Here is a 23873-nt window from a genome sequence, read left to right on the forward strand (position 1 = left end):
CAAGACCAGTCAGGAAATTTCCTTGCTACCAAATATTCCACAGTCAGCTGTTAGTGCTATCATGACAAAGTGGAAGCGGTTGGGAACGACAGCAGCTCAGCCACAAAAGTAGTAGGCCAAATAAAATCACAGAGTGGATTCAGCAGGTGCTGAGGCACATACTGCACAGAGGTCACCAACTTTCTGCAGAGTCATTTGTTGCAGACCTCCAAACTTCTTGTGGCCTTCAGTACAGTATGTAGGCAGCTTCATGGAATGGGTTTCCATGGCCGAGCAATTGCTTCCAAGCCTTGCATCACCAATCACAATGCAAAGCATCAGATGCAGCAGTGTAAAGCACACTGCCACTGGACTCTAGAGAAGTGGAGATGTGTTCTTTGGAGTGATAAATCACACTTCTCCATCTGGCAATCTGATGGATGAGTCTGGGTTTTGCAATTGCCAGAAGAATGGTACTTGTCTGACTGCACTGAATTGGGCTCGCCCCCTTAGCTCCAGTGAAAGGAACTCTTAATGCTTCAGCATATGAAGACATTTTGGATAATTTTATGCTCCCAGCTTTGTGGGAACCTTCCTGTTCCAATGCTTACAAATTTGCTTCTGGAATAATGGTCAAAAATTCCCATGAACACATTCCTAAACCTTGTGGAGGGCCTTCCAAGAAGAGCTGAAGCTGTTATGGCAGCAAAGGGTGGGCTGATATATTAAACCATATGGATTAAGAATGTGGAAAATGTGCTGCCTGTAACATCATTCAGCATGACCAGTTTTCGGCTCCCTAGCCGGCCTTGGGCTGGTAATCATATCTCTCCAGGACAATGTGTGATGGTCGCTCTTCCCCTCTGCCCTCTCTGTGATTTGTGAAGCTGGATCTGGTGTACCACGGCCGCTGACGAACTTCCATCACTATCAGTGAACTGTTTTGGCTAGGAGCTGGCATCTGGCTCCACAATGCCCTGACCCTCTCGTCTCCATCTGCATTCCCTCCTGCCCCCCCTCCTTCCCCACCATATTGCTATCCTGGCTTTAAATGTGCTAATATGCTTTGCTAAGGTGGTTTTTTTGGACCCTGGTATGGTGCTCATCTTGAGCACAGTACCAGATGACTTTTTTTTTTAACCTAACTACCCCATGATGTGTGTTTGTTTCCTTTTTCTGGGGACTGATTGTAGTGGCGGCGCCAGTGAAAAACGGCAGCGGCTGCGGACACCCATCTCCCCTATGTTAGCCTTGTCTGTTTCTTCTCTGAATGGCTGTTCCGAACGGAATTTCGTTATATTATGATGGAATGTCGTTATATAATTTGTTGTATAATGATTAATTTCGTTGTATGTATAATGACAATAAAGTTCTATTCTATTCTATTCTATTCTAGTTTGGTGGTGTGTCATTGATGGTCTGGGGACGCATATCCATGGAGGGACCCACGGGCCTCTACAGACTGCCATTAAGTATCGGGATGATCATTGGAAATAATAATAATAATAACTTAGATTTATATAGCGCCTTTCACGAAACCCAAGTACGCTGAATAATGAGAGAGAAAAAAACCTAGGAACTGAAGGCCTTTTTGAAAAGATGGTTTTTTTTTAACAGTTTCTTAAAAGTGTCCAATGATGGGGCATTGCAAATCTGAACAGGAAGAGAGTTCCAGAGAGTAGTGGCTGCCACACTGAAGACTCTGTCCCCAAATTGCACATTTTCTTACATTTACTGCACTTTACCTGCTTTATTCATCCTGTGTAATATTATAAATCACATTCCTCTTGTTCCTCGGTCAGCACATCACGTTTTAGTAAAATTATAGATATTTTTCTACCATTATGTCTTAGAACTGTGGGATGACAGCTCATGTGGAAACTGATGGAAATGAGCTTGTAGATTAATATGAAAGCAAGGGCAGCATGGTGGCATGGTGGTTGGCACTGTTGCCTCACAGCTAGCAGGACATCTAGAAGGTCTGGTTTCAAATCCACCTCAGTCTGGGCCTCTCTGCGTGGAGTTTGTTCTCCTCATGTCTGTGTGGGTTTCCTCTGGGTCCCACAGTCCAAAGGCATGCAGTGTGAATGGTTGTCTGTCTCTCTGTGTTAGCCCTGCAACAGGCTGGCGACCTATACAGGGTGTACTCTGCCTTTTGCCCCATGACTGCTGGGATAGGCTCCAGCCCCCTGCAACCCCAAACAGGATAAGCAGAATGGTTGGGGGGGGGCAACAAATTCAGGTAACAGAAGTGAAATAAAAAATTTGATTACTGTAATAGTGTAACTGGAATAAGGAAAGCAATAATGCCTACATGTTAATGCAGTAATCATTTCAGACCAGAGGTGGCGCTTTTGCACCGGTAAGATTTTCTATAGCCGTACAGAGAAGAAGAAGGATTGTGGGATTGCAATGGCTGCTCCCTCATCTGTAAACATACGCGTTGAGTTTACGAAAGCCGGCGGTTAATTATTATCTCCGATGCCGTTAGGGCTCGTTTTGTGATTCATTTTGTGATCCATAAGCTGGCCTCGGATGTTTACGTTCATGTGAGAGTGTCTGCACTTTACGCTGACAGAAACACGACCGTTTTCCCTCCCTGTGTGGACTAAACAGCTCGGAGGCTAGTTGAGGCTAGCCGCTCAGACTGACTGAGGTACGTGATAGTTTGACTTTTTGTAAATGAAACTAATAATCCTACCTTATCTTAACTAATAATCTTTTATTGGTCAAAGTTAGCTGCTCACATGTAAACGTGAGATTACCTAATACAGTACGAACTACTGCGGAAACGTGTAATGCATCGAGTTAGTTTTGAGTATCAGTGTAAAACTAACGTTAGAAAGGTACAAATACATAAACGAGTTATTGCTTAGTACAGAGTTATTTATTTCCATTTTTAATCTACGTAAAAAATATTGTCATTGTTACTGTTATTGATATTAAGGGGTTTGGTTTAATCAGTAATTGTTCAGTGAAAGTAAATTCAACATCTCTGGATTTTGGATCATTGGTTGGAGTCTTCGTTTGACTCTGAGAACGTGTAATGACAGTCTGTAGATACAGCACTGTGAAAAAGTATTTGCCCGCTTTCTGATTTCATTAATCCACAGTGATAACCCACATTTTTAGAAAGCCGATTTCAATTTCACTTGCTACACCCAGGCCTGATTACTACTAGCCTTGTTGGATCAGGGAAATGGCTTAAATAGAACCTGTCTAACAAAGAGAGGCCGAAAGATCTCAAAAAGCAATACATCATGCCTCAATCTAAAGAAACTCAAGAACAAATGAGAAACAAAGTCACTGTCAGTCTTGAAAGGGTTAGAAAGCCATTTCTAAGGCTCCAGTAAACCACGGTGAGAGCTCTGTACTTTTTCACAGAGGGCCAGGTAGATTTGGATAGCATTTTCCCATTTAATAAATTAAATCATTATTTAAAAATTGCGTTTTGTATTTACTTGAGTTATCTTTGTCTAATATTAAAATTTGCTTGATGATTTGAAACATTTAAGTGTGACAAATATGCAAAAAACTAAGAAATCAGGAGTAAATACTTTTTTTTTTTTTACAGCACTACAAAATGATGCATCTAAAAACATTATTGGTAGATTTTTTTTTTTTTGAAAAAAACCTAGGCAGCTCAGTGAGGCTCAAAGTAATGTAATCTAAAGGTGATGTCATGAGCAACAATGTAGTTGCACATATTTACCCTGTTCTCATATCATCATCTCTCCACAGATAATGGATGATGATGTGTCAATGCATAGGTTGGAGGGTTCCGATCCAACTGCTCAAGTTGGAGGTCTGATTGTAAAGAAGAAGAGTGCTGCTGCTGAGCCCCATGTTTTTCGGGCACCCACTCCACGCACGTCTTTACTGGGCTTGGATCTTCTGGCAGCACAGAAAAGGAAGGAGCGTGAGACTAAGGAGCAAGCAGATTCTAGTGATGATAGAAGTAAAAAGAAGTCAAAGGTTTCCTCCTACAAAGACTGGGAGGAAGGTAAAAGTGACTCTGGGTCTGATGAAGAAGACGATGATAAAAATAGCAGCGCTAAAAAGGAGAGGTAAATGTGAACACCCTACAAAGACTATTTTTTCATTTTAGTTTTTATTTTACAAGCTTAAAAAAACTGATTGTGGCTTGTGGAAAAAGTTTTTACAGTCTGCTGTATAGTTTGGTCCTATGTGGCACCGTGGCTTGCAAACAGTACAGACAGCAAAAAGTTGTGGTATTCTTGAATTCTGAATTACCATCAGATAATGTACACTGTAAATAAATAATGCTGAATATTTTATTTTTGTCTTGCCAGCAGGAAGTATCGTGTGACTGGTTCCGAGACACCCTCCAACCCGGGAGGGGTCAGCGAAGAATTCAGACGCAGACACCAGCAAAGGGAGAAGGACAGGCGTGAGCATGGTGTCTATGCCTCCTCTAAAGAGGACAAAAACAGAGACAGAGAAAGGAGCAGAGATAAGGGCAGAGAGCGACGCAGTGAAAGAGGTGATCCTAAAGATCACGTGGTTTTGTAGTAGTCATAGTATTTTAATAAACGTAGACTTTTGGTTTTGGCCTAGCATAATTTTAGCAAAAGTATTTGTAAGAAAACCCCCCCCCCAAAAAACGCTCACATATTCATACTAATTTTGCATCATCATCATACTTTTGTAAATTTGGGTTTTTTGACTGCCTGTACATTTTGGTTTCAAGTTCTTTTTTTTTTCTTTTCTTTTTCTTTTTTGATAGACACAAATTTTTTATGTCATGTATGGTAACTGGATCAGTTAAAAAAACATAAATTGTAGATCAGTTGATAATGAAAGCAAACATTAGATCAGTTGAGGATTTGAGATTAACTCTCCTTTGCTTTGTTTCTGCCAGATGAACGAGAGAGCGGCTATACCCGTGGAAGCAGCAGCAGCCGGTCAGAGCGTTGGGAGCGCAGTGAGAGGAGTGAGCGCTCGCAGAGGGACGGCTGGTCCGATCGCATCAGCCGAGGTAGTAGGAGAGATGAACCCCAAACACCGCAGAGTCGCCCCAGAGGTTGTTTTGTTTTTATTCACTTTTCTTTGAATTTGTATTTTTTTCACGTACAAAACAGCACATATTTAACAGGTTCACTTAACTTATTTTGCTTTCACATAGATTCTTTCACTCCCTCACGCTCCAACTGGGATGAGGATGACAGTGGTTTTGGCAGTTCAAGGCATTCCCAGTGGGAATCTCCTTCCCCTGCCCCATCTCACCGAGAGTCAGACCGTTCGGAAAGAAGCCATCGCTCTGGCCGAGAGAGTGAGAGAAGGGACAGGTGAACAACTGTCATGCATTTTATATTACATTTTTATGACTCCAGAGTGTTTCTTTTTTTCTTTGCACATAAAAAATTGATAACAACACACACACAACACAAGATACTGAATTGCATTTAGAATAATTTTTAGCTACAAATGCTATTTACATTTGGCATTAAGGCTATATGTATTTTGTAATACATGATTATAATTCAGCTGATTATAATTATGATTATAATATAATTCAGCATTGTGATACACATTGTTACCTTTTTGTATCACAAGTATTACAATCAAACTGTTATCAGCAGTTGCTTAGATTTATCAGAGGCTTTTGGAAATCCTAACTGTCAGTTTTACGCATTACAATTTACATGAAATATTTAACTGCTTAACTGCAATTTGATGCTAACTTCACGTTTATTTGCTCTGGGTTTAGATCAGTGAGAGGTCGTTATGCTGACGACACGCCCCTGCCTACCCCGTCCTATAAGTACAACGAGTGGGCCAATGATCGAAAGCATTTGGGGTCCACACCTCGTTTATCACAAGGAAAAGGTACCGCTCAAAAAAACCGACCAATTTGTGCTTTCATTTAGCTTTTAATTATAGTTTGCTGGAGAGCTTTTCTTTCTTTGTCTTTTCTTCAGGAAGGAAAGAAGACGGCGATGGAGGAATTATGTTTGATAACGAGGATGAAAAAGAACAGTGGGAGGAGGACCAGAAGGTGAGTATCACAGTTATCGCCTATTCATGCCTTACATAAGCTATTATAAGAGTTTTTTTTGTTATCTGATTCTTGTACTGAATTGCAGCAAGCTGACAGAGATTGGTACATGATGGATGAAGGCTATGATGAGTTCCACAACCCTTTCACTTCTACTTCTGATGACTATATAAAGAAGAGAGAGCAGATACTTCAGAAGCAGACTCAAAAAAGAATATCTGCCCAGAAGCGACAGATCAATGAGGTACAACCGTTGTTCTTCATACTTACCAAAATCAGAATTGTGCACCTGCATGCAGCCGCACATCCTGTATGTATTTGCTTACAATATTTGTGCACACGTTTTAGTGCTTCTGGTTGTATTGGTATATCGTTGTAACAGGCTGTGATTTTTGTTAAAGGATAATGAACGATGGGAGACCAACCGAATGCTGACAAGTGGTGTGGTGCAAAGGTTGGAAGTGGATGAAGACTTTGAGGAGGACAATGCTGCTAAGGTTCACCTGCTGGTTCATAACCTGGTCCCTCCCTTCCTGGATGGAAGAATAGTCTTCACAAAGCAGGTAAAAAAGCTCACAAGTCTATGATTAAATGCCTTTTGTCATTAAGCTTTTCAGTCTCTTAGATGCCATATTTGTTTCACAACTATACTTGGGGAATTTCTTATCAATTTTAGTGTCTATATGTGTGTGTTTCTTCTTCTGCAGCCAGAACCTGTCATCCCTGTGAAAGATTCTACTTCTGATATGGCCATCATCTCTCGAAAGGGGAGCCAGCTTGTCCGTAAACATCGCGAGCAGAAAGAACGAAAGAAGGTATGCTGGACATGCAGTTCCAATGAAACAGGTTATTGTCTCATGCTGCAGAATTAATTTGGGACTGATGAGAGACCTTCCTCATGAAATTGCATAATAAAAAAAATCTAAAAATTGCCTAAAACTGTTGCACAGTATGTACATTATACAGAAAAAATTGGTATAGGTCTGCTACAATAACAGAGATTACTTTTAATATTTTGCAAGATGTCATATTCATTGTGCAGGTTGGTAGTGTACAGTTGTGTAGAAAGTCACATAAGATTCACAACTCTAACAGATGGCATGCGTATGCAAATAAATGGTAATTAGGTTTGGCTTTTCAGGTTGATTTCATTGTAAACAATCATTAATGAGGTGAAACAATCTGACAGCAGATGCTGTGTTCACTCTTCTTCTGAACTGAATGTGTATACATTTGCAAAATATGCTCTCAGTTAATTATGAGAATAACTTGTGTTTTTCAGGCACAGCACAAACACTGGGAATTGGCAGGCACCAAGCTGGGGGATATCATGGGTATCAAGAAGACAGAGGATGAAGACATGCCAGGGGGCAAAGCTGTAGGAGAGGATGGCAAAGTAGACTACAGGTGACCTGACTAATATTTTCTTTTTCATAATAATATGGCTTGTACCACTGAAGTCTAGACTTTGACTGACCTACCATATTCATATTTTGGTTGCTTTACAGAGCGGAGCAAAAATTTGCAGACCACATGAAAGAGAAGAGCGAGGCCAGCAGCGAGTTTGCTAAGAAGAAGAGTCTTCTGGAGCAGAGACAGTACTTGCCTATCTTTGCAGTCAGACAGCAGCTTCTTAATATCATAAGGTATTCATACCAAGACTATATTCATCACCAAACTGTGTTTTAGATTACATCAAAGAATGAGCGATGTGCGTGATTGGCTGTTTGGACATATATTTGTTTAGACTCGTCAAGTGAGTAATTTATTTATTTCTTTAGCATTTAACGGACTATGAAATTAGTCACAAGAAACATTCCTTATCAAAACCGAGATGAGCTGTTCTTTGACTACAACCTTTTAATGTGTAATTGTGTTTAATGCGAACTGCAGGGACAACAGCATAGTGATTGTTGTTGGAGAAACCGGCAGTGGGAAGACCACCCAGCTGACCCAGTACCTGCACGAGGATGGATACACCAGCTACGGCATGGTGGGTTGTACGCAGCCTAGAAGAGTGGCTGCCATGAGTGTGGCCAAGAGAGTCAGCGAGGAGATTGGCACCAACCTCGGAGAGGAGGTAAAGCCAACTTGTTGGAGCTGGTTTTTATATGCTATATAACACTGCCATCTAGTGGGCAAGAGGAAACTTTCTGGTTTGTTAGTGGCCTGGAATTTGGTAGAGAATGAAATTATCAGCTTCAGGTATTGGAAAATTAAGAGTAAAGAAAAAAAAAAAATACTTTTACGGTTTTTTTAAAACAAAAAAAAACTGTCTTGCTCCTACCACTGGGCACCATGTTTGCTTCAGTTGCATTTTTTCTTTTATTAAAATGAATATCTGTGTATGTCACACAGTAGTATTTGACATGGTAAATTTCTATCACATTTTTTCCACATATGTTGTTTAACTGGATTATTTTGACAATGTTTCCTCTAGGTGGGTTACGCAATCCGCTTTGAGGACTGTACATCAGAGAAAACTCTGATAAAGTACATGACAGATGGAATCCTGCTCAGGGAGTCACTGAGAGAGTCAGACCTGGACCACTACAGTGCCGTTATAATGGACGAAGCTCACGAGCGCTCCTTGAATACTGATGTGCTGTTTGGCCTGCTACGTGAGGTCAGTACAACATAGTTTAATGAGAAGAATACTCTGTAATGTCAAGCAAGCACTTCACTTTTGTTTGCTTTTTCCTATCAGGTTGTGTCTCGACGCACCGATTTGAAACTCATAGTTACATCTGCAACCATGGATTCTGACAAGTTTGCATCATTTTTCGGCAACGTACCTATATTCCATATTCCAGGAAGAACATTTCCAGTAGACATATTGTTTAGCAAGGTATGTTTATGTTTTTATTTATTATTTATTCCTTATTTCAGCTATGACTGCTTATCTGTGAACTGTCTGTCTTTATAAGACTTGGATATAAAAAAGGCAATCATCTCGGCTTGCAATGTGTTTAACTGAAAGAGAAGTAAAGTTATATTTTTTTTCTTCAACATGAAACTTTCAGTTTGTGAGATATAAACAATATATATAGTGTACAAAGTCTGACTGATTGTGTTGTTGTGTTGCGTGCTGTGTAGACACCTCAGGAGGACTATGTGGAGGCAGCTGTGAAGCAAGCATTGCAGATTCACCTCAGCGGCATGGTGGGAGACATCCTCATTTTTATGCCCGGGCAGGAGGATATTGAAGTAAGCAGCACGACTGCGCTTGGTTTTCAAATTGTGTGTGTTTGTTCATGTGCTCTCACAGGAATTAAAGTATTTCCTTGATATTGCAGGTGACATCAGATCAGATTGTGGAGCGTTTGGAAGACTTAGAGAATGCTCCTCCTCTAGCTGTGCTGCCCATTTACTCCCAGCTTCCATCTGACCTGCAGGCCAAGATCTTCCAGAAGGTTTTTATCACTTGTGAATGAATTTGGAATTTTACAGAAACGCCTGTGCTTCTGAAACCTGGCTAACCCTCAGTTGACTTTCTTTCATCACCTGCTAGGCTCCAGATGGTGTGAGAAAATGCATAGTTGCTACAAACATAGCTGAGACTTCCCTCACCGTGGATGGAATCATGTTTGTTGTGGATTCAGGCTATTGCAAACTTAAGGTACATCAATCACACTGTAAAAGAAAATTGTGAAAATATTTTTATTGTTGTAAATGATGATTTTGCTGTTGCAGTAATTAAGGAAAATGATGCCATTGATATTTACTTGCCTTTTTTTTTTTTTTTGCATTCAAAAGGTTTTCAATCCTCGCATTGGAATGGACGCGCTCCAGGTTTATCCCATCAGCCAAGCTAATGCCAACCAGCGTGCTGGCCGAGCAGGACGTACAGGACCAGGGCAGTGTTACAGGTAATACTCAGGCTCTTGTCTGCTTTTGCACTCCACGTGTTTGTGCAATCACAAACACATTCATATGTCCCATTCCAGGATTTCTGAGCTAGAATTAGTGCATAGTCTTCAGTTTTAGCAGTTTTTTAATCACTTTTATTTTCTTGTTTTCAATACTGAGGGTCTGTTTATCTTATTCTGCCAACTTTCAAGCCTTCTCACAGTAGGTACATACAGTCCAGTTCCACATTAATATTGTAAATGTATCTTTGGCTGAATGGTACATTATTCAGAAACAAACCACCCGGGGTTAGAGTTAGGGTTTTATTCTGTTTCTGCTTCCCTAAAAATCTTGCATCATTCTGGTGGAACTGTTTGTTAATGTGTTCACAAATGGTGTTCATGTGTGACATGGCCATGCTTTCAAGATAGTCAGAGGCAGTAAAGGAGCGCAAGTGCCAGAAGCCTAATCTCCAGAGGATTTCATGCAGTTTAACTCTGTTTATATGGCAGGGAAATGTGCCACAGGAGATCCTTTCATAGGTTTCACACGACCTCTCGTTCTTTGGCCATATTATAAGTTAAGCAGAGACTGGGTGACACGCATAAACGTAATGAAGAATTTTGTATTTCTAATGAGCTGTGAGGCTTATGAAAGCCCACATGTGTTGAGATAAATCCTGCCCACCTACTCTTAACACATGAGCTCACAAAAATATACAAAGAATCAGTTTTAGAACAGCTTTACACGGCAGAGTCGAGGTGTTTGAGTAGCTGCGGATATGAGGGTGCACAGAGAGATTCACGCTGATTTACTCAGCCCGTGTGGAGAATGCCCCGTTCAAAGATTGTTTGAGCTTGTGTGGGTGCCTGCAGTAGGCACCCACACAAGCTCAAATCCTTCAATGTTCAAATCATTCAGTAATTATAAGCACCTACACCAGACAGCTGTAATTGCTGAAAAAGATACTTTAACCCATGCTCGGGAAGTTTCCCTCAATAAATTGTAACTTTTTGAATTTTCCTTTGCTGTTGATCTACAGTGAGCTCGTAAATATTTGGATAGTGACACTTTTTTTCTTTTATATAGTTTTGCTTTTGCACACTGCCACAGTGGATTTTAAAACTGCACTAACTGTTTAGGACTTTGAGGTAGTAAGTTGGACAATTGACAAGCAGTTTGATGGTGAAGTAAGGCCTGTTCCCTTGTTATTCAGTGACTGAACGCTATTAGGTTAAAAACCAAAATAACCTTTTAGAGACAGCAAAAGCTTCAGGAGTGGTCATATCAACAATCTGCTATGTTCTTTAAAAGAATGAATGCAGTGATCAGCTCAGCAACTTTACAACATCTAACCCAGTCAAGAACACTCTTCAGGAGGTAGGTGTGTCATTGTCAAAGTCTACAATCAAGAGATGCCTTGATGAATGGAAATACATTAGAGTTTGCCAGAAAACAACATTTATTACAGCCTGCACAGTTCTGAAAAAAAAAAAATTGAACAGATCAAAGAAAGATTAACTTGTACCAGAATGATGGGAAGAGAAAATTGTGGGGAAGGAAAAGGGAGCAAATAGGAAATGTATGGAAATGTATGACCTGAAGGATACCACATCATCTTTCAAACATGGTGGTGGTTGCCATAGCAAGATGAATTCTGAAGTGTACAGTGCTATACTCTCAGCCAGATGCTGCAAAACTGATCTGCAAATAATAATGACCAAAAGTTTCTCAAGGTAAAGAAATGGGATGTTTTTCAATGGCCGAGTGAGCCACCTGATCTCAACACAACAGAGCACGCTTTTCATTTTCTTTTCATGTGTCTCTCCTGCTCGTCCAGGCTGTACACTCAGAGCGCCTTTAAGAATGAGATGCTGACGACCACCATACCAGAAATCCAGAGGACCAACTTGGCCAATGTAGTCCTACTGTTAAAGTCTCTGGGTGTTCAGGATTTGCTCCTTTTCCACTTTATGGATCCTCCACCTGAGGACAATATGCTCAACTCCATGTACCAACTCTGGATCTTGGGAGCTTTGGACAACACAGGTGTGTGGTTTGTGCTCAGTGATCACTGTCCACCCCCCACCCCCACCTCCCCTCAAATAGATAAAACTTTTAGTAGGACCATGTATATTTTTTCACTAACCTAGATTTTTAAAAAAGCCAATATTGGTGGTATTACATCTAGAAAGTGAGTGGGTGGCTACTGTCAGCTTTCAGTTCACACAACAATCTGCCAGATCTGAAGAGCCAGGGCAGAATAAGGTAGCGGTTTGTCTGCATGTTTTTAATTTAGTCGCACTGTTGCTTTGTAAAACATACTGGCACTTTTTTTATTTGTACAATATAGTTTAGTTCAATTTAAAGTAACATATCTGAAGTTTCAGATTGGTTCACTGTTGTTACCAATTAAGTTATGTAAAATAAACTGTTGCAGAAATAACTAAAAGTTATTCTGTTTATTTGTGCAGTCTAAATTTATTTCTATATACTCCATTTTTGTTGAATAGAAATCTACATGGACATCAGTGAAAATATAAACCAAATTTGTCATCAAAATGAGGCCATCTCTTTCTTTTTTTTTTTTGTTTGTTTGTTTGTTTGTTTTTTTGTACTGCCATTTGTAGCCGGCCAGTCCTAGCCCAGACCAGTCTTTTTTCCTGCAGGGCCAGACAATATAAATCATCTTCCTGAAGTGATGACAGAGGATATTGGGTATTTAGGAATTGCATTTCCCCCTGAGCGCTGCTTTGAGCTGATACATAGTGATTGTGACACCACAAACACCGGCATGAGACTAGCGTCTGTAAAGGATGCTGCATTGATAGTGCAGATGCTGCAAACAGGCCTGGAGGAGATAGTTGTGAGGTTTAGCCAGTGGAGTAATTGCCTAGTAACTGATCCTGTGTTTGATTTGACTGGTCGGGTCTCATTTCGGTCTCATCCTTAGCCAGATTCCAGGGGATTTAGGGATTTGGGGATAAGGAGGGGACTTTTGATGATTCCCTGTATGGTGTGTTAACAGCAGATTATCTCTGATTAAGGCTTACCTGCCCCAAACTGGCTTCACTGCTACTCTGCTTTTCCTCCTCATAAGCTTCTTAGACTCTTTCGTCTAATCATTTAAATCAGAAACTGCAAAGTTTTTGATCTCACTCTCTATTTTTTTTTTTTTCCTACAAGTATTCTCAGCTGTCAGCAGTTCATTCTCCTCTCTCGCGGTGAAAGATAAATAAGTGTCACACAATGCTGGCTTCTCCCTTACGCCAGCAGGCTTTTGATGGAAAAGAAGCTTATCCACTCATCTTAATGCTTGTCCCTCCTACATTCTTTGCATGTCATGTATTTTTTATATTTTACACATATGACTTTGTCACTGTGTTTTATTTATTTATTTTTTTAAAACCATTTCAGGAGCTTTGACACCGACAGGCCGTCTGATGGTGGAATTTCCCCTTGACCCTGCCCTCTCCAAGATGCTGATAGTGTCCTGTGACATGGGCTGCAGTGCTGACATTCTCATCATTGTCTCCATGTTGTCTGTGCCAGCTATCTTCTACAGACCCAAGGTACAACTGTTTGTTTGTTTTTAATTCTTTTATTTGACAGTTGCATTAAGGCTAGAAAGGAAATTTCAGGACGGGAGCAGCACAAATCTGACTGGTTGTCAAAGAGGGAACTCTCCCATGTTGCACACACACACTCTATTTGGCCATCTTATTTTATTGTTATTGCAAAACTGAAGCAAATACTTTATATTATCAAATTATTATGAAGGATGCCAACCCAATTTTCATTTAAAAAAAAAAAAAAAAAAATCAATCTGTCATTTTTCACAAAAAAGCATCAAAAATCTGCCACGAGTGCTGTCACATGACTTCTTGTATGTGAAAAGGTTTGCTTTAAGAAGCCGGAGGCAGGCGTTTGCAGTGTATTGGTGTGCTTTAATGTAATCTAAGGTGCATTTCCCCAGTAGCCTTCTGAGGTACAATTTGGTCCATATAAAATCCTCAACCAGTCAACAAAAAAGTCACTATGGAAAATGTGTCAGTGTGCAGACTACAGTAACAACCAGGTGTGCCAAATATTATTTGAGATTAGAAATTTGCGAAGGGCTGCGTTTGTTTGACCGTGTAGTTCTCTGGGGCTCCTCTGAGCTTTTTTCTTTTCTTTTTCCACATTGTTTCCAGCTTAGACATGTACTGTTCTCATTCATTCTCTGTACCCTCATAACATTTTTAGCTGCAACCTTTTCAGTGAAAGAAGCTAGAAAAATTCACTGTACCAAACAGAAGACAGACACAGTTGTTGACCAGCAGCTTAAGAGTCTGATAATTCCCTCAGGAATTAGTGGGAAACTTAGAAAAAAGCGAAAGAAAATGAATGTTGGACTTAGATTTGCCATGTGGACAGGAACATGACTCCATATAAATGATAATGTTGTAAATGTGCAAATGTCCATCCATCCATCCATTTTCTTCTGCTTATCCGGGGCCGGGTCGCGGGGGCAGGAGCCTAAGCAGAGAAGCCCAGGCTTCCCTCTCCCCAGCCACCTCCTCTAGCTCATCCGGGGGGACCCCAAGACGTTCCCAGGCCAGCCGAGAGATATAATCTCTCCAGCGTGTCCTGGGTCTGCCGCGGGGCCACCTCCCGGTGGGACATGCCCGGAACACCTCACCCAAGAGGCGGCCAGGAGGCATCCTAATCAGATGCCCGAGCCACCTCAACTGCCTCCTTTCGATGTGGAGGAGCAGCGGCTCTACTCTGAGCCCCTCCCGGATAGCTGCACTCCTCACCCTATCTCTAAGGGAGAGGCCAGCCACCCTTCGAAGGAAACTCATTTCTGCCGCTTGTATTTGCGATCTTATTCTTTCGGTCACTACCCAAAGCTTTGTGGTATAACATTAAAAGTTTCTGCTTTGTGATGGTCTCTGGAGCTTGTGATAATTAGCTGTTACATTTTTAAATACTAACAAACACTTAAATATTAAAGTCAATCTGTGCGCCTTGACAGGGTCGCGAGGAGGAGAGTGACCAGGTGAGGGAGAAGTTCTCAGTCCCAGAGAGTGACCACCTCACCTACCTTAATGTCTACATGCAGTGGAAGAACAACAATTACTCTAGCATCTGGTGCAATGAGCACTTCATCCACACCAAGGCCATGCGCAAGGTTAGACTCACACTGCTTCACCTATTCTTGCTGTGAATATCCTCTGGCATTGGATGGAAACCTCTCATTCAGTTTACACTTGTTCAGTTTTGTCTATTCTGCAGAAATTGTGAAATTTTAATGGTGTATTGCTTGAAGTTTGCAAGTTCAGTGCAATGGTATATAATTTTTAAAACAACCAGCTGCAAACCATTAGGTTGGACTTGTTTTCTAGTGGGTTCTACTTCCAGTAAATACTGTTTTTGCGCAGGTGCGTGAGGTGCGCTCCCAGTTAAAGGACATCATGGTGCAGCAGAGGATGAACCTGGTTTCCTGTGGTTCAGACTGGGACATCATTAGAAAATGCATCTGTGCCGCTTATTTCCACCAGGCTGCCAAGCTCAAGGTACTTTCTCCACTTATGGTCTCCTCAGTTAATATGTTACACCTAGTGGCGACTGGTTGTGGCAGATTTATAGCAGCATAATTACAGAGTGGTGAAATATCCCCTCTGGCCTCACATTAATGCAGCGGTAAAATCTGAAAGGAAATTTGAAATCATGACTATATAATCAAGGTTCTCAGTTTGACTTATGTGTAGGCAGCTAACCCAAGCAATCATAGTAATGTTGGATATACTTTAAATTTATTTTCCTGCTGTCTAAGCCAGGTGGAGAAGCAAATTAGTCCAGGCGACCTGCTTTGCTCTGACCTTACAGTGCAAACATAGACACAGGCACACTGCAGCAACCAGGATCCTGAACATTTAATTTATTTATGCATGTGTTTGCTCCCAGGGCATTGGAGAATATGTGAATGTGAGGACAGGTATGCCATGTCACCTCCATCCTACCAGCTCCCTGTTTGGTATGGGCTACACTCCCGACTACATCATCTACCACGAGCTTGTAATGACCACAAAGGTAAAAAGTCTGACGGCTGCAGATTATTTGGCTTGCATTAAAAATAAAACAAAAAAGCAGTTAATGATATATATGTTGTTGATGTTAAACTTGTGCTTTGTGTTGTAGGAGTACATGCAGTGTGTGACTGCAGTGGATGGAGAATGGCTAGCAGAGCTGGGGCCCATGTTTTATAGCATCAAACATGCTGGAAAAAGCAGACAGGTAAGTCAACACATGGATGGAGTATCCTACTGGTGGATGCTGAGGTGGTGGAGGGGCTGAAACTGCACATTGTGATCCAGGGTAGCAGCATAAATATAATAAAATTAATTTTGTGGTGTTTTCCTGTTTTGTTCATTTTCATTCTCACCCCTCAGATTTACCTTGTAACTCATAAATGAGGTCCTGGCTTTCAGATTTCAGTGTTGTGGCAACTGGAAAGGCATTGCTTTCTTGGTATTCTTCCCAGATTCAGGAGGACCAATGCAGTTTTCACTCTGGTCATGGTTTTGTGAGACAGAGCGTGGGAGTTTGCCCAACCAGTCTGTATGTGATTTGTGGACTTGGAGAATGCATTCGACCATGTCCCTCGGAGCATCCTGTGGGCGGTGCACGGGGAGTACAGGGTGACTAGACCGTTGCTGCGGGACATTCAGTTCCTGTACAATCGTAGCCAGAGCTTGGTTCGGATTGCCGGCAGCAAGTCGAACTCGTTCTGATTCTGTTCATAACTTTTATGGATTGAATTTCTTGTTGCAGCCAAGTGGTGGGGGGTCTCCGCTTTGGTGGCCTTGGGATCACGTCTCTGCTCTTTGCAGATGAAGTGCCTTTCTTGCTCTCATCAGGTGGTGACCTCCAGCTTGCACTAGGGCAGTTTGTAGCAGAGTGTGATGTGGCTGGAACGAGAATCAGCACCTCCAAATCTGAGTCCACTCTCCTCAGCTGGAAAAGGTTGGAGTGTGAAATCGAAGCTGTAGATTTACCAGACAGTTTATGTTCCTACGCTCACCTATGGCCACGAGCTCTGAGTAGTGACTGAGAATGAGATTGTGGATACAAGTGGTGGAAATGAGCTTCCTCAGAAGGGTGGCTGGGCTCTCCCTTAGAGATGGGGGTGAGGCGCTTGGTCATTCGGGAGGGGCTCAGAGGACCTTTCAGTGTGGGGCTCTTCCAGTTGAGGTGGTTCAGGCATCTGACAATGTCGTCTCCTGGATGCCTCCTGGATGAGGTTTTTCCTAGGTGAGGGGTAGACCCAGGATACACTGGAGAGATTATATCTCTCCAGCTGGCTTGGGGGAATACCTCGGTGTCCCCTGGAGAAGGTGGTCTGGGAGAGGGAGGTCTGGGCATCTCTACATAGACTGCTGCATCCAAGACCCAAACCTGGATAAGTGGCAGAAGATGGATTGATTTTTCTTGTTTCAACCTGGAAACATCCATAAGATGTTAACATGCACTTGCAAACATTTCTGTATGTTTCTTTAAACCATTTGTCCGTGTTTCACTTGTAGGAGAACCGTCGCAGGGCCAAGGAGGAGATCAGCAACATGGAGGATGAGATGGCCTTGGCTGAGGAGCAGCTGCGAGCTCGTCGAGAAGAGCAGGAGAAGAAGAACAACGCTGGCAGCGTGAGGTAAGTCGGCAACAAATCTCCTTCTTTTGGTTCTCTACACGGGCCTCATCCAACAATAGTTCCCCGTGGCCCTCATTTTCCATACACAGTCAAGATTAGAAACGTTTAATTTACCTACCCTGCTGCCAACCCCCTATCTTCACCCCTCCCTCCCTCTCTCTACTCCACCTTTCTCACTCTTCATGATGAGCTTTTCTCACCTCTGGTCCCTCCAGACGAGACAAAAAGAAATAATATTGACTCCTGGCTGACCCCCATTACTGCAGCAATTTAAATTGTGCCATAGCAGAAGAGAGAAAGGAGGGGAATGTTCATTTTCAAATTAGACCAAAAAAATTAATTTCACACCCATCTCCAAGCTTTACATAGAGAAATAGGGTTATAAAGACAAATTTAAAAAAGTACTTTTATTGTTAATTAATCAGCTGGTTTATCTGTCTTGAGTTTAGTGTGGCCACGTCTGTGACAGATATGTTGAAAATAATCACACTCGAGGTATGGGATTAAGAATTAGATTTAAGAAGAGAAAGCAGGGTGTGTGATAATGAAGTTGAAGGCTCTCCTGGGCTCGTCGGCTGCCTTTGTCCTCAGGCAGGCCTCGTGAGCGTCTCCGCTGAGTTCAGTGTGACCAGGATGAAATATTTTGTTGGGTATGCTTTCATGTGCCAACTGCTTATCACCTCTCTCCCTGCTCAGCAGCACAGACCAATGCTGTGAATTAGTAAATGGCCCTGCCGCATGTTTTGTGTATAAATGCAGAACACTGAGTGTTGTTACAATCATACCAGTTGTTACAGTGTGTGATGGAGCCTGTGTATTTTTATATGAAACGCTTAAGAGACAATACCTCAAGTTTGAACTTGCTAAATATAGTCATGTATATTTGGGGTTGATATCAAACCTGAATAGTGAAAATTATTTTTTCAGCAGTGATTTAAACTCAGGGCAGCACGGTGGTGTGGAGGTTAGCACCGTCACAGCCTGGGTTCAAATCCAGGCTGGGGTCTTTGTGTGGAGTTCTCCCCGTGTCTACGTGGGTTCTCTCCAGATACTCCAGCATCCTCCCACACTCCAAAAACATGCATGGGAGTTAGGTAAAATGGTGATTCTAAAGTAACCATAGGTGTGAATGGTTACCTCCGTCTCTGTATTAACCCTGCGACATGTTGGTGACCTGTCCAGGTGTGTACCCTACCTCTCACCGTGTGACAGCTGGGATAGGCTCCAAGCCCCCGCGACACTGACTTGGATAAGTGGATGGATTTAAACTCAAACCATCTGTTTTCAGACTGTATACTTATTGTATTCAGTAATTGACTCGGTCTTCTCATGAATCAGCTTGTGTTCGAGGAGTTTTCATTCTACTTAATCAAAAAATTCACACCAAACAAATTTCAAATGGATTTCAGTCTCGGATCCCTGTTGATTTCTTTATAAGTTGAAAACTGTTTAGTAATAATTTGTTTAAATCATTTGCTTATTATGTCCCAGCTTGTTTTATTTATACCTATCTATAATATTTGTCAGTTACAGTAGTTTAAAAGTGTCCATTATGCATTGATAACAGTGATTGATTTTTTTTTTTTTATGTTCTATGTAGGCCTGATACATGACACCAGTTTTTAGGATTAATAGATTTTTGTATTGTACAAAAATATCAGCAACCTGTTCACTGTTGGGAAAATACAGCAGTATAGTTTTCAGAATTTAAAATGCACTTTCCAGCAGGTCCAAGCTGGAGCCAGTTAATAAACAAACAATATTTATCAGACATATTGAATAAATGGTAACCAACAAATTTGGCCAATTTTTGAACTTATTTATTTTTAAAGTTAATGATTTCTTAAACTGCATTTATTTGTACCAAGTAATGTAGTTATCTGTCATGTAGTTAACTTTGTTATGTATTCATGTGTCATATAGATAATCTATTTTACTGCACTAAGTAGATGCAGCTGCATACAAGTCAGAAATGATTTAATTATAAGAGCTGGAACATCTTCTATTAATTATATTTACTCCTAAAATAGTCAGTGGGCTAGCTGACAACACAAAAGTTACATAAAACACCAGTCAGACTATTGTTTGTTCAACAATACATTCATGTTCATTGCTTTTAATGAAGCTACTAGAAGCTTGTGTATTAAAGGAAGCACAACAGTTTCTCCCAAAGTGACCGGTAAGCCAAAGTGGGGGGACAGACTGACAGAAGGAGGTTATGGCCTGATGGTTGTAATTGCTGCAGGTGTGTGTGTGTGTGTGTGTGTGTGTGTGTGTGTGTGTGAGAGAGTGAGCAGGAGGGAGAGATGAGAGAACTGTCAGTGTCACGCTGCTGTAATTAAAGATGATAGATTGCACTGTCAGAGGTGTCAGGCTCTGCATCCCAACACTCCTCACAGACACACTGGTCTGTCTTTTCATTCTCCTCTTCATGAAAACAAACCAAAACAGCTCCTTAACCCAGTGTAAGAAATGTTCAGCGTTGGACCGAACACAGCATTAAAGAATAAAGCTGTTGTTTTGTATGTTGTCATAGGAAGTAACGTCTGTGCGCCTGCTTTCCTCCTGATTCAGGGCGGTGAAAATCTGCACACCAGGAAGAAAGGAAGAGGTCCCCATGACACCCAGACGCACCCCTGCCCGCTTTGGACTGTAAACATTCCTCTGGGAGCGTTCACTTCCAGCTTCTAAAGCGTTGCTCTCATCCAGATCCGGACCACACCACCACAAGCAAAAACAATGCAACTTTCACCTATTGGTTTCTTCCATTGTGGCCATCAGCTGCAGTTCAAGTGCAGACCACTAGAGTGAGAACTTGTATAAGGCACAGGACTCAGAGACAAGCTGGGTTGATCCTCCACCTTTATCACTTTGACTAGCTGTTTCCATGATGCATTTTAAGGAAAAAGTACTGAGCTGATTTTTTTCCCCCTCCATAATCAGTATTTATATGTGCTTATTACTGAAAGGCTTTTAGAGAGGTGTTTAGAATAATTTTACCTCCACTAAAAACTCAAATTTGATTTTCTATATTCCTGACTGTATTGTCAGAGTGCAGCTGATAAATAATAATCTGATGTAAGTGTTACGTGTCTCCATGTCCTTGTATTTACTCGTTCTTGCAGTGTTGTGGCTTGAACAACATGTGCCACCTTGAAGTGCTCCTCTACAGACTGAAGCACTATTGAAAATGTACTTGGGACACGAGTGTCTACTGACTACAGTTGTATTGTTATACGCCCTAATACTCGCAATACACTCATACAGGCTTAAGCAATTGACCTTTTTACTCCTGTTGACCTCGTTACAGCATCGTAGTGTGGCACAGCATTGCCTCATTACTTTACCACGCCGGATTAAATGTATAAATTGTGTCATTTTTATGGCAACTGTGCTCAGAATTGTCCTTTTTAGCTTCCCTTGAAACAGATGTTTAGAAATTCATATATAAAAGAGTACTTTTGTTGATCGGCACCCCCTTCTGTTGTATCAGCTGATTGGAATTTCATGCAGCTTCAGACAGACGGGTCTATCTGTAACAAAACTCTTTAGAGAGGCGCATGCTTGGTGAGTCACATTGCTCTGATTTGCCTTTTTTACATGAAACTCAGCTTATGTTATGTTTTTTTCCTTTCTACATCTTTTGTAAATGAAAAAAATAAACATTAGCTATTTTTTTTTTTAATCTAATGTAATTCTGATGCGATTTTCGGCTCAATCATGCGAAACGCGCTTTTGCAGTGGCATGAATAATAATTTGACAAGTAAAAACGATGCAACTCACTTTTTGCTGTAAATTCTCTGCACGTGATTTTACTGAATATTTGTGCTTCTGTCTATTAAAAAAGTGGTAAATGATTAATTTAGAAGTCATTAGTTGTGAGCATAAAGCATGTCTACAGTTAAATCATGTTCTATAGGCAGAGATTGGGTACTGAAAAGGTAACTGCTGCAACAATGTTTGTCTATTAACCAACCTATTAATTGAGTCTTTATTAGGTTTTTCATCATATTTAATAAAAAAAAAACAAACAGCCCCAAAAGTTACAAAGAAGCCCAAGGGAGTCATCTGGTTAAAAAAGTAACGACAATGCCCCAAAACAAATTTCAAATTCAGTCACAAAAGACAAACAGAAGCAGCCACGGGGTCACATCTCGGACCCTGAGCAAGAGAATTTTTCCCACATGTTAAACATATTTTTCATTTAGTTGCAGGTTGATCCTGATGATGAACTAATCTGTTTAGCTGTGTAAGACATGCTCACCAAAGTTCGAGAAGAACTACTTTACTGATTGGGAGACAGCTTCATAGTGCAGTGGTTAACACGTTTGACTAACACGTGGCGTGAGACCGGAAAGAGAAAAGTATCTAGAAGGACATCCAGCGCAAAATTGCCAACTCAAATGTGCGGATTCATCTGTTGTAACCACCCCCTGTGAATAAGGGAGCAGCTGAGAGCAGCTTTGTGAACCTAAAACTGGCAACAGCTGATTAAAACAAACTGGAGGTCGAGAGGCTTGGTGGCACTTTGTCCAATAACTCAATCGCAGCCACATTGCTCATGGTGAGAAATTTCCAGTGTCAACTTCAGGTTTGTGAACTGAGGTGAGTGAAGCTGATCAAAGAGAAACAAAAAGCAACATCTGTCTGCCTCCCCCCACTCAGGCACTCACACCCACTTGTGCCACACAGCTACATGTGTGCTGATGTGTTTTGGATGAAGAGCTGGGCTATTAAAGCTGTATGTAAATCTTCAGGTTACAAGAATGTTGAACAAAGCCTCGGCTGGACGGCCAGTGTCTTTATCACAGTTACGCTTAGATTTTTTTTTTCTTTTTTGATGTTTCTTAGTGGAAACCTCTCCTGCCAGCTGGCATCAATTTGCAAGGAAAGACAAAACGGAGCTGGTCTGCCTGTGAATTCTACAAATGCACTAACTAGCAATGTTTCTCCCCTCAGCTGACTTCCTTTGCCTTTCTTGTTGGCCAGTGATAGTCTCACTGTAACTCTAATGCAAATAAGCACATTATGAGAGTCCCCTAAATCCCCTCAGTTCTCCAAATCATCTTGATTGAGTGTGGCAGGTGGAGGAGGGGATGGATATAATGGACTCCACCAACTTTAATGAGACAAATCTCAGTTATGGGCTGACATTTTGAAATTGTCCTTGTGAATGACGGTGTCAGCAGTCACCTTTGCTAAAGCTTCCCGGAGATGGTGCCTGTAATGATGGAGGAATTAAAATGGCCTCCAAGGCAGTGCATATAGGAGCCACAGGATTAGGGTGTAAAGCCACGCCTCTTAAATGGGCTCTCCTGCCACACCCCAAATAAAGAAGCTGCCTTTTCATGAAAGTACACTCATCCTCTGCGGACTATACACCATCACCCCGAGATTTGGTGGAGGGATTATTTTAGCTGTTGACCACTGTGAGATTTGTTGAGATGAGCTGTCTCTCACATTAACTGCCCCGCCCTTGCCTTCCTCTCATTCTTCCCCTCAGTTGAGTGTCTGGTGGCTGACAGGGACAAGCTCTGCTGTCATTACAAACTTAATAAGAGCAGAAGTGAGATTGATGAGAAAAACAGAGGCATCAACTGCTCTTTTAATTAACTCTTGTCCCATAATGGTGCCAGGACAAAGGCACTGAGCAAAGAATGAGACATTTTCTTTCTCCTTCTACCCCTTTCTGTTTTGTTGCCTCGCTCACCCACAATAATGAACAGCCTTCTGGGACCCAATTACATCCAAGGCTGCATTAGGAACACAGCAGGCCCAGTGGAAACTTCAGCTGAGTTTTCCCTCATCCACCCCCACCCTGCCTTCACACGCTGTTACCCTGCTGGAGATGGCCTTCACTTGATTGAATTTTGAATGTTACACACCCCGCACCTCACCCCCGTTTTCTGTAGTCCCTTACCTTCAACAGTTCTAAACCCACATGTGGTTTGTGATGGAAACAGGAGGCAATGTATGCTTGTTGTTAGCTGTCCTTCACTTTCAGATGGCTTTCAGTGAGTGGCTTTGTATACAATGCAAATGGGGAGCGGCAACTGGCGCACAAATCTTGTTTCCGTCTAGCGTTCCTGCAAGATACTGGAAAAAAGAGATTTAAAATAAATGAGCTGTGGTGTATTTAAACTACACAACCATCAGTTTGATGTGACTTTTTTTTTTTTTTTTGGCAACTACGCATGTTAGTGCCAAGGAAGTCCTAAATAGGGTTTTTGCCACAAAGAAAAAAAAATTAATCAGCAACAAACTGAATTATTACCATGTTTTAGAAGAAGAAAAGCATCTTTCCTCATCAGTATGGCAAAAAAATATATTACTTT

The 23873-nt window shown here is 41.5% G+C and overlaps 1 protein-coding gene across 5 annotated transcripts; it reads left to right on the forward strand.

Annotated features, from left to right (window-relative positions):
* Positions 1-2374: 2374 nt before the first annotated feature.
* On the forward strand, positions 2375-21358 carry dhx38 (DEAH (Asp-Glu-Ala-His) box polypeptide 38). 5 transcript variants are annotated; one of them, XM_030723267.1, is made up of 27 exons: positions 2375-2635; positions 3721-4046; positions 4293-4483; positions 4862-5023; positions 5126-5288; positions 5711-5829; positions 5922-5998; positions 6087-6242; positions 6400-6561; positions 6706-6825; positions 7233-7405; positions 7507-7644; positions 7892-8078; positions 8439-8624; positions 8706-8846; positions 9095-9205; positions 9295-9411; positions 9510-9617; positions 9755-9867; positions 11688-11896; positions 13265-13419; positions 14865-15020; positions 15271-15405; positions 15797-15922; positions 16031-16126; positions 17416-17537; positions 20112-21358. In XM_030723267.1, the coding sequence occupies exons 2-27, from the start codon at positions 3724-3726 to the stop codon at positions 20191-20193; spliced, it is 3828 nt and encodes a 1275-aa protein (XP_030579127.1). In that variant the 5' UTR covers positions 2375-2635; positions 3721-3723; the 3' UTR covers positions 20194-21358. The 5 variants fall into 5 exon arrangements, with proteins under 5 accessions (XP_030579127.1, XP_030579147.1, XP_030579136.1 ...); XM_030723287.1 differs by having other exon boundaries at positions 7901-8078; XM_030723276.1 differs by having other exon boundaries at positions 4296-4483.
* The last annotated feature ends 2515 nt before the right edge of the window (positions 21359-23873 follow it).

This window comes from Archocentrus centrarchus, chromosome 3 (genome assembly GCF_007364275.1).
Source record: "Archocentrus centrarchus isolate MPI-CPG fArcCen1 chromosome 3, fArcCen1, whole genome shotgun sequence".
Classification (NCBI taxonomy): Eukaryota; Metazoa; Chordata; class Actinopteri; order Cichliformes; family Cichlidae; genus Archocentrus; species Archocentrus centrarchus.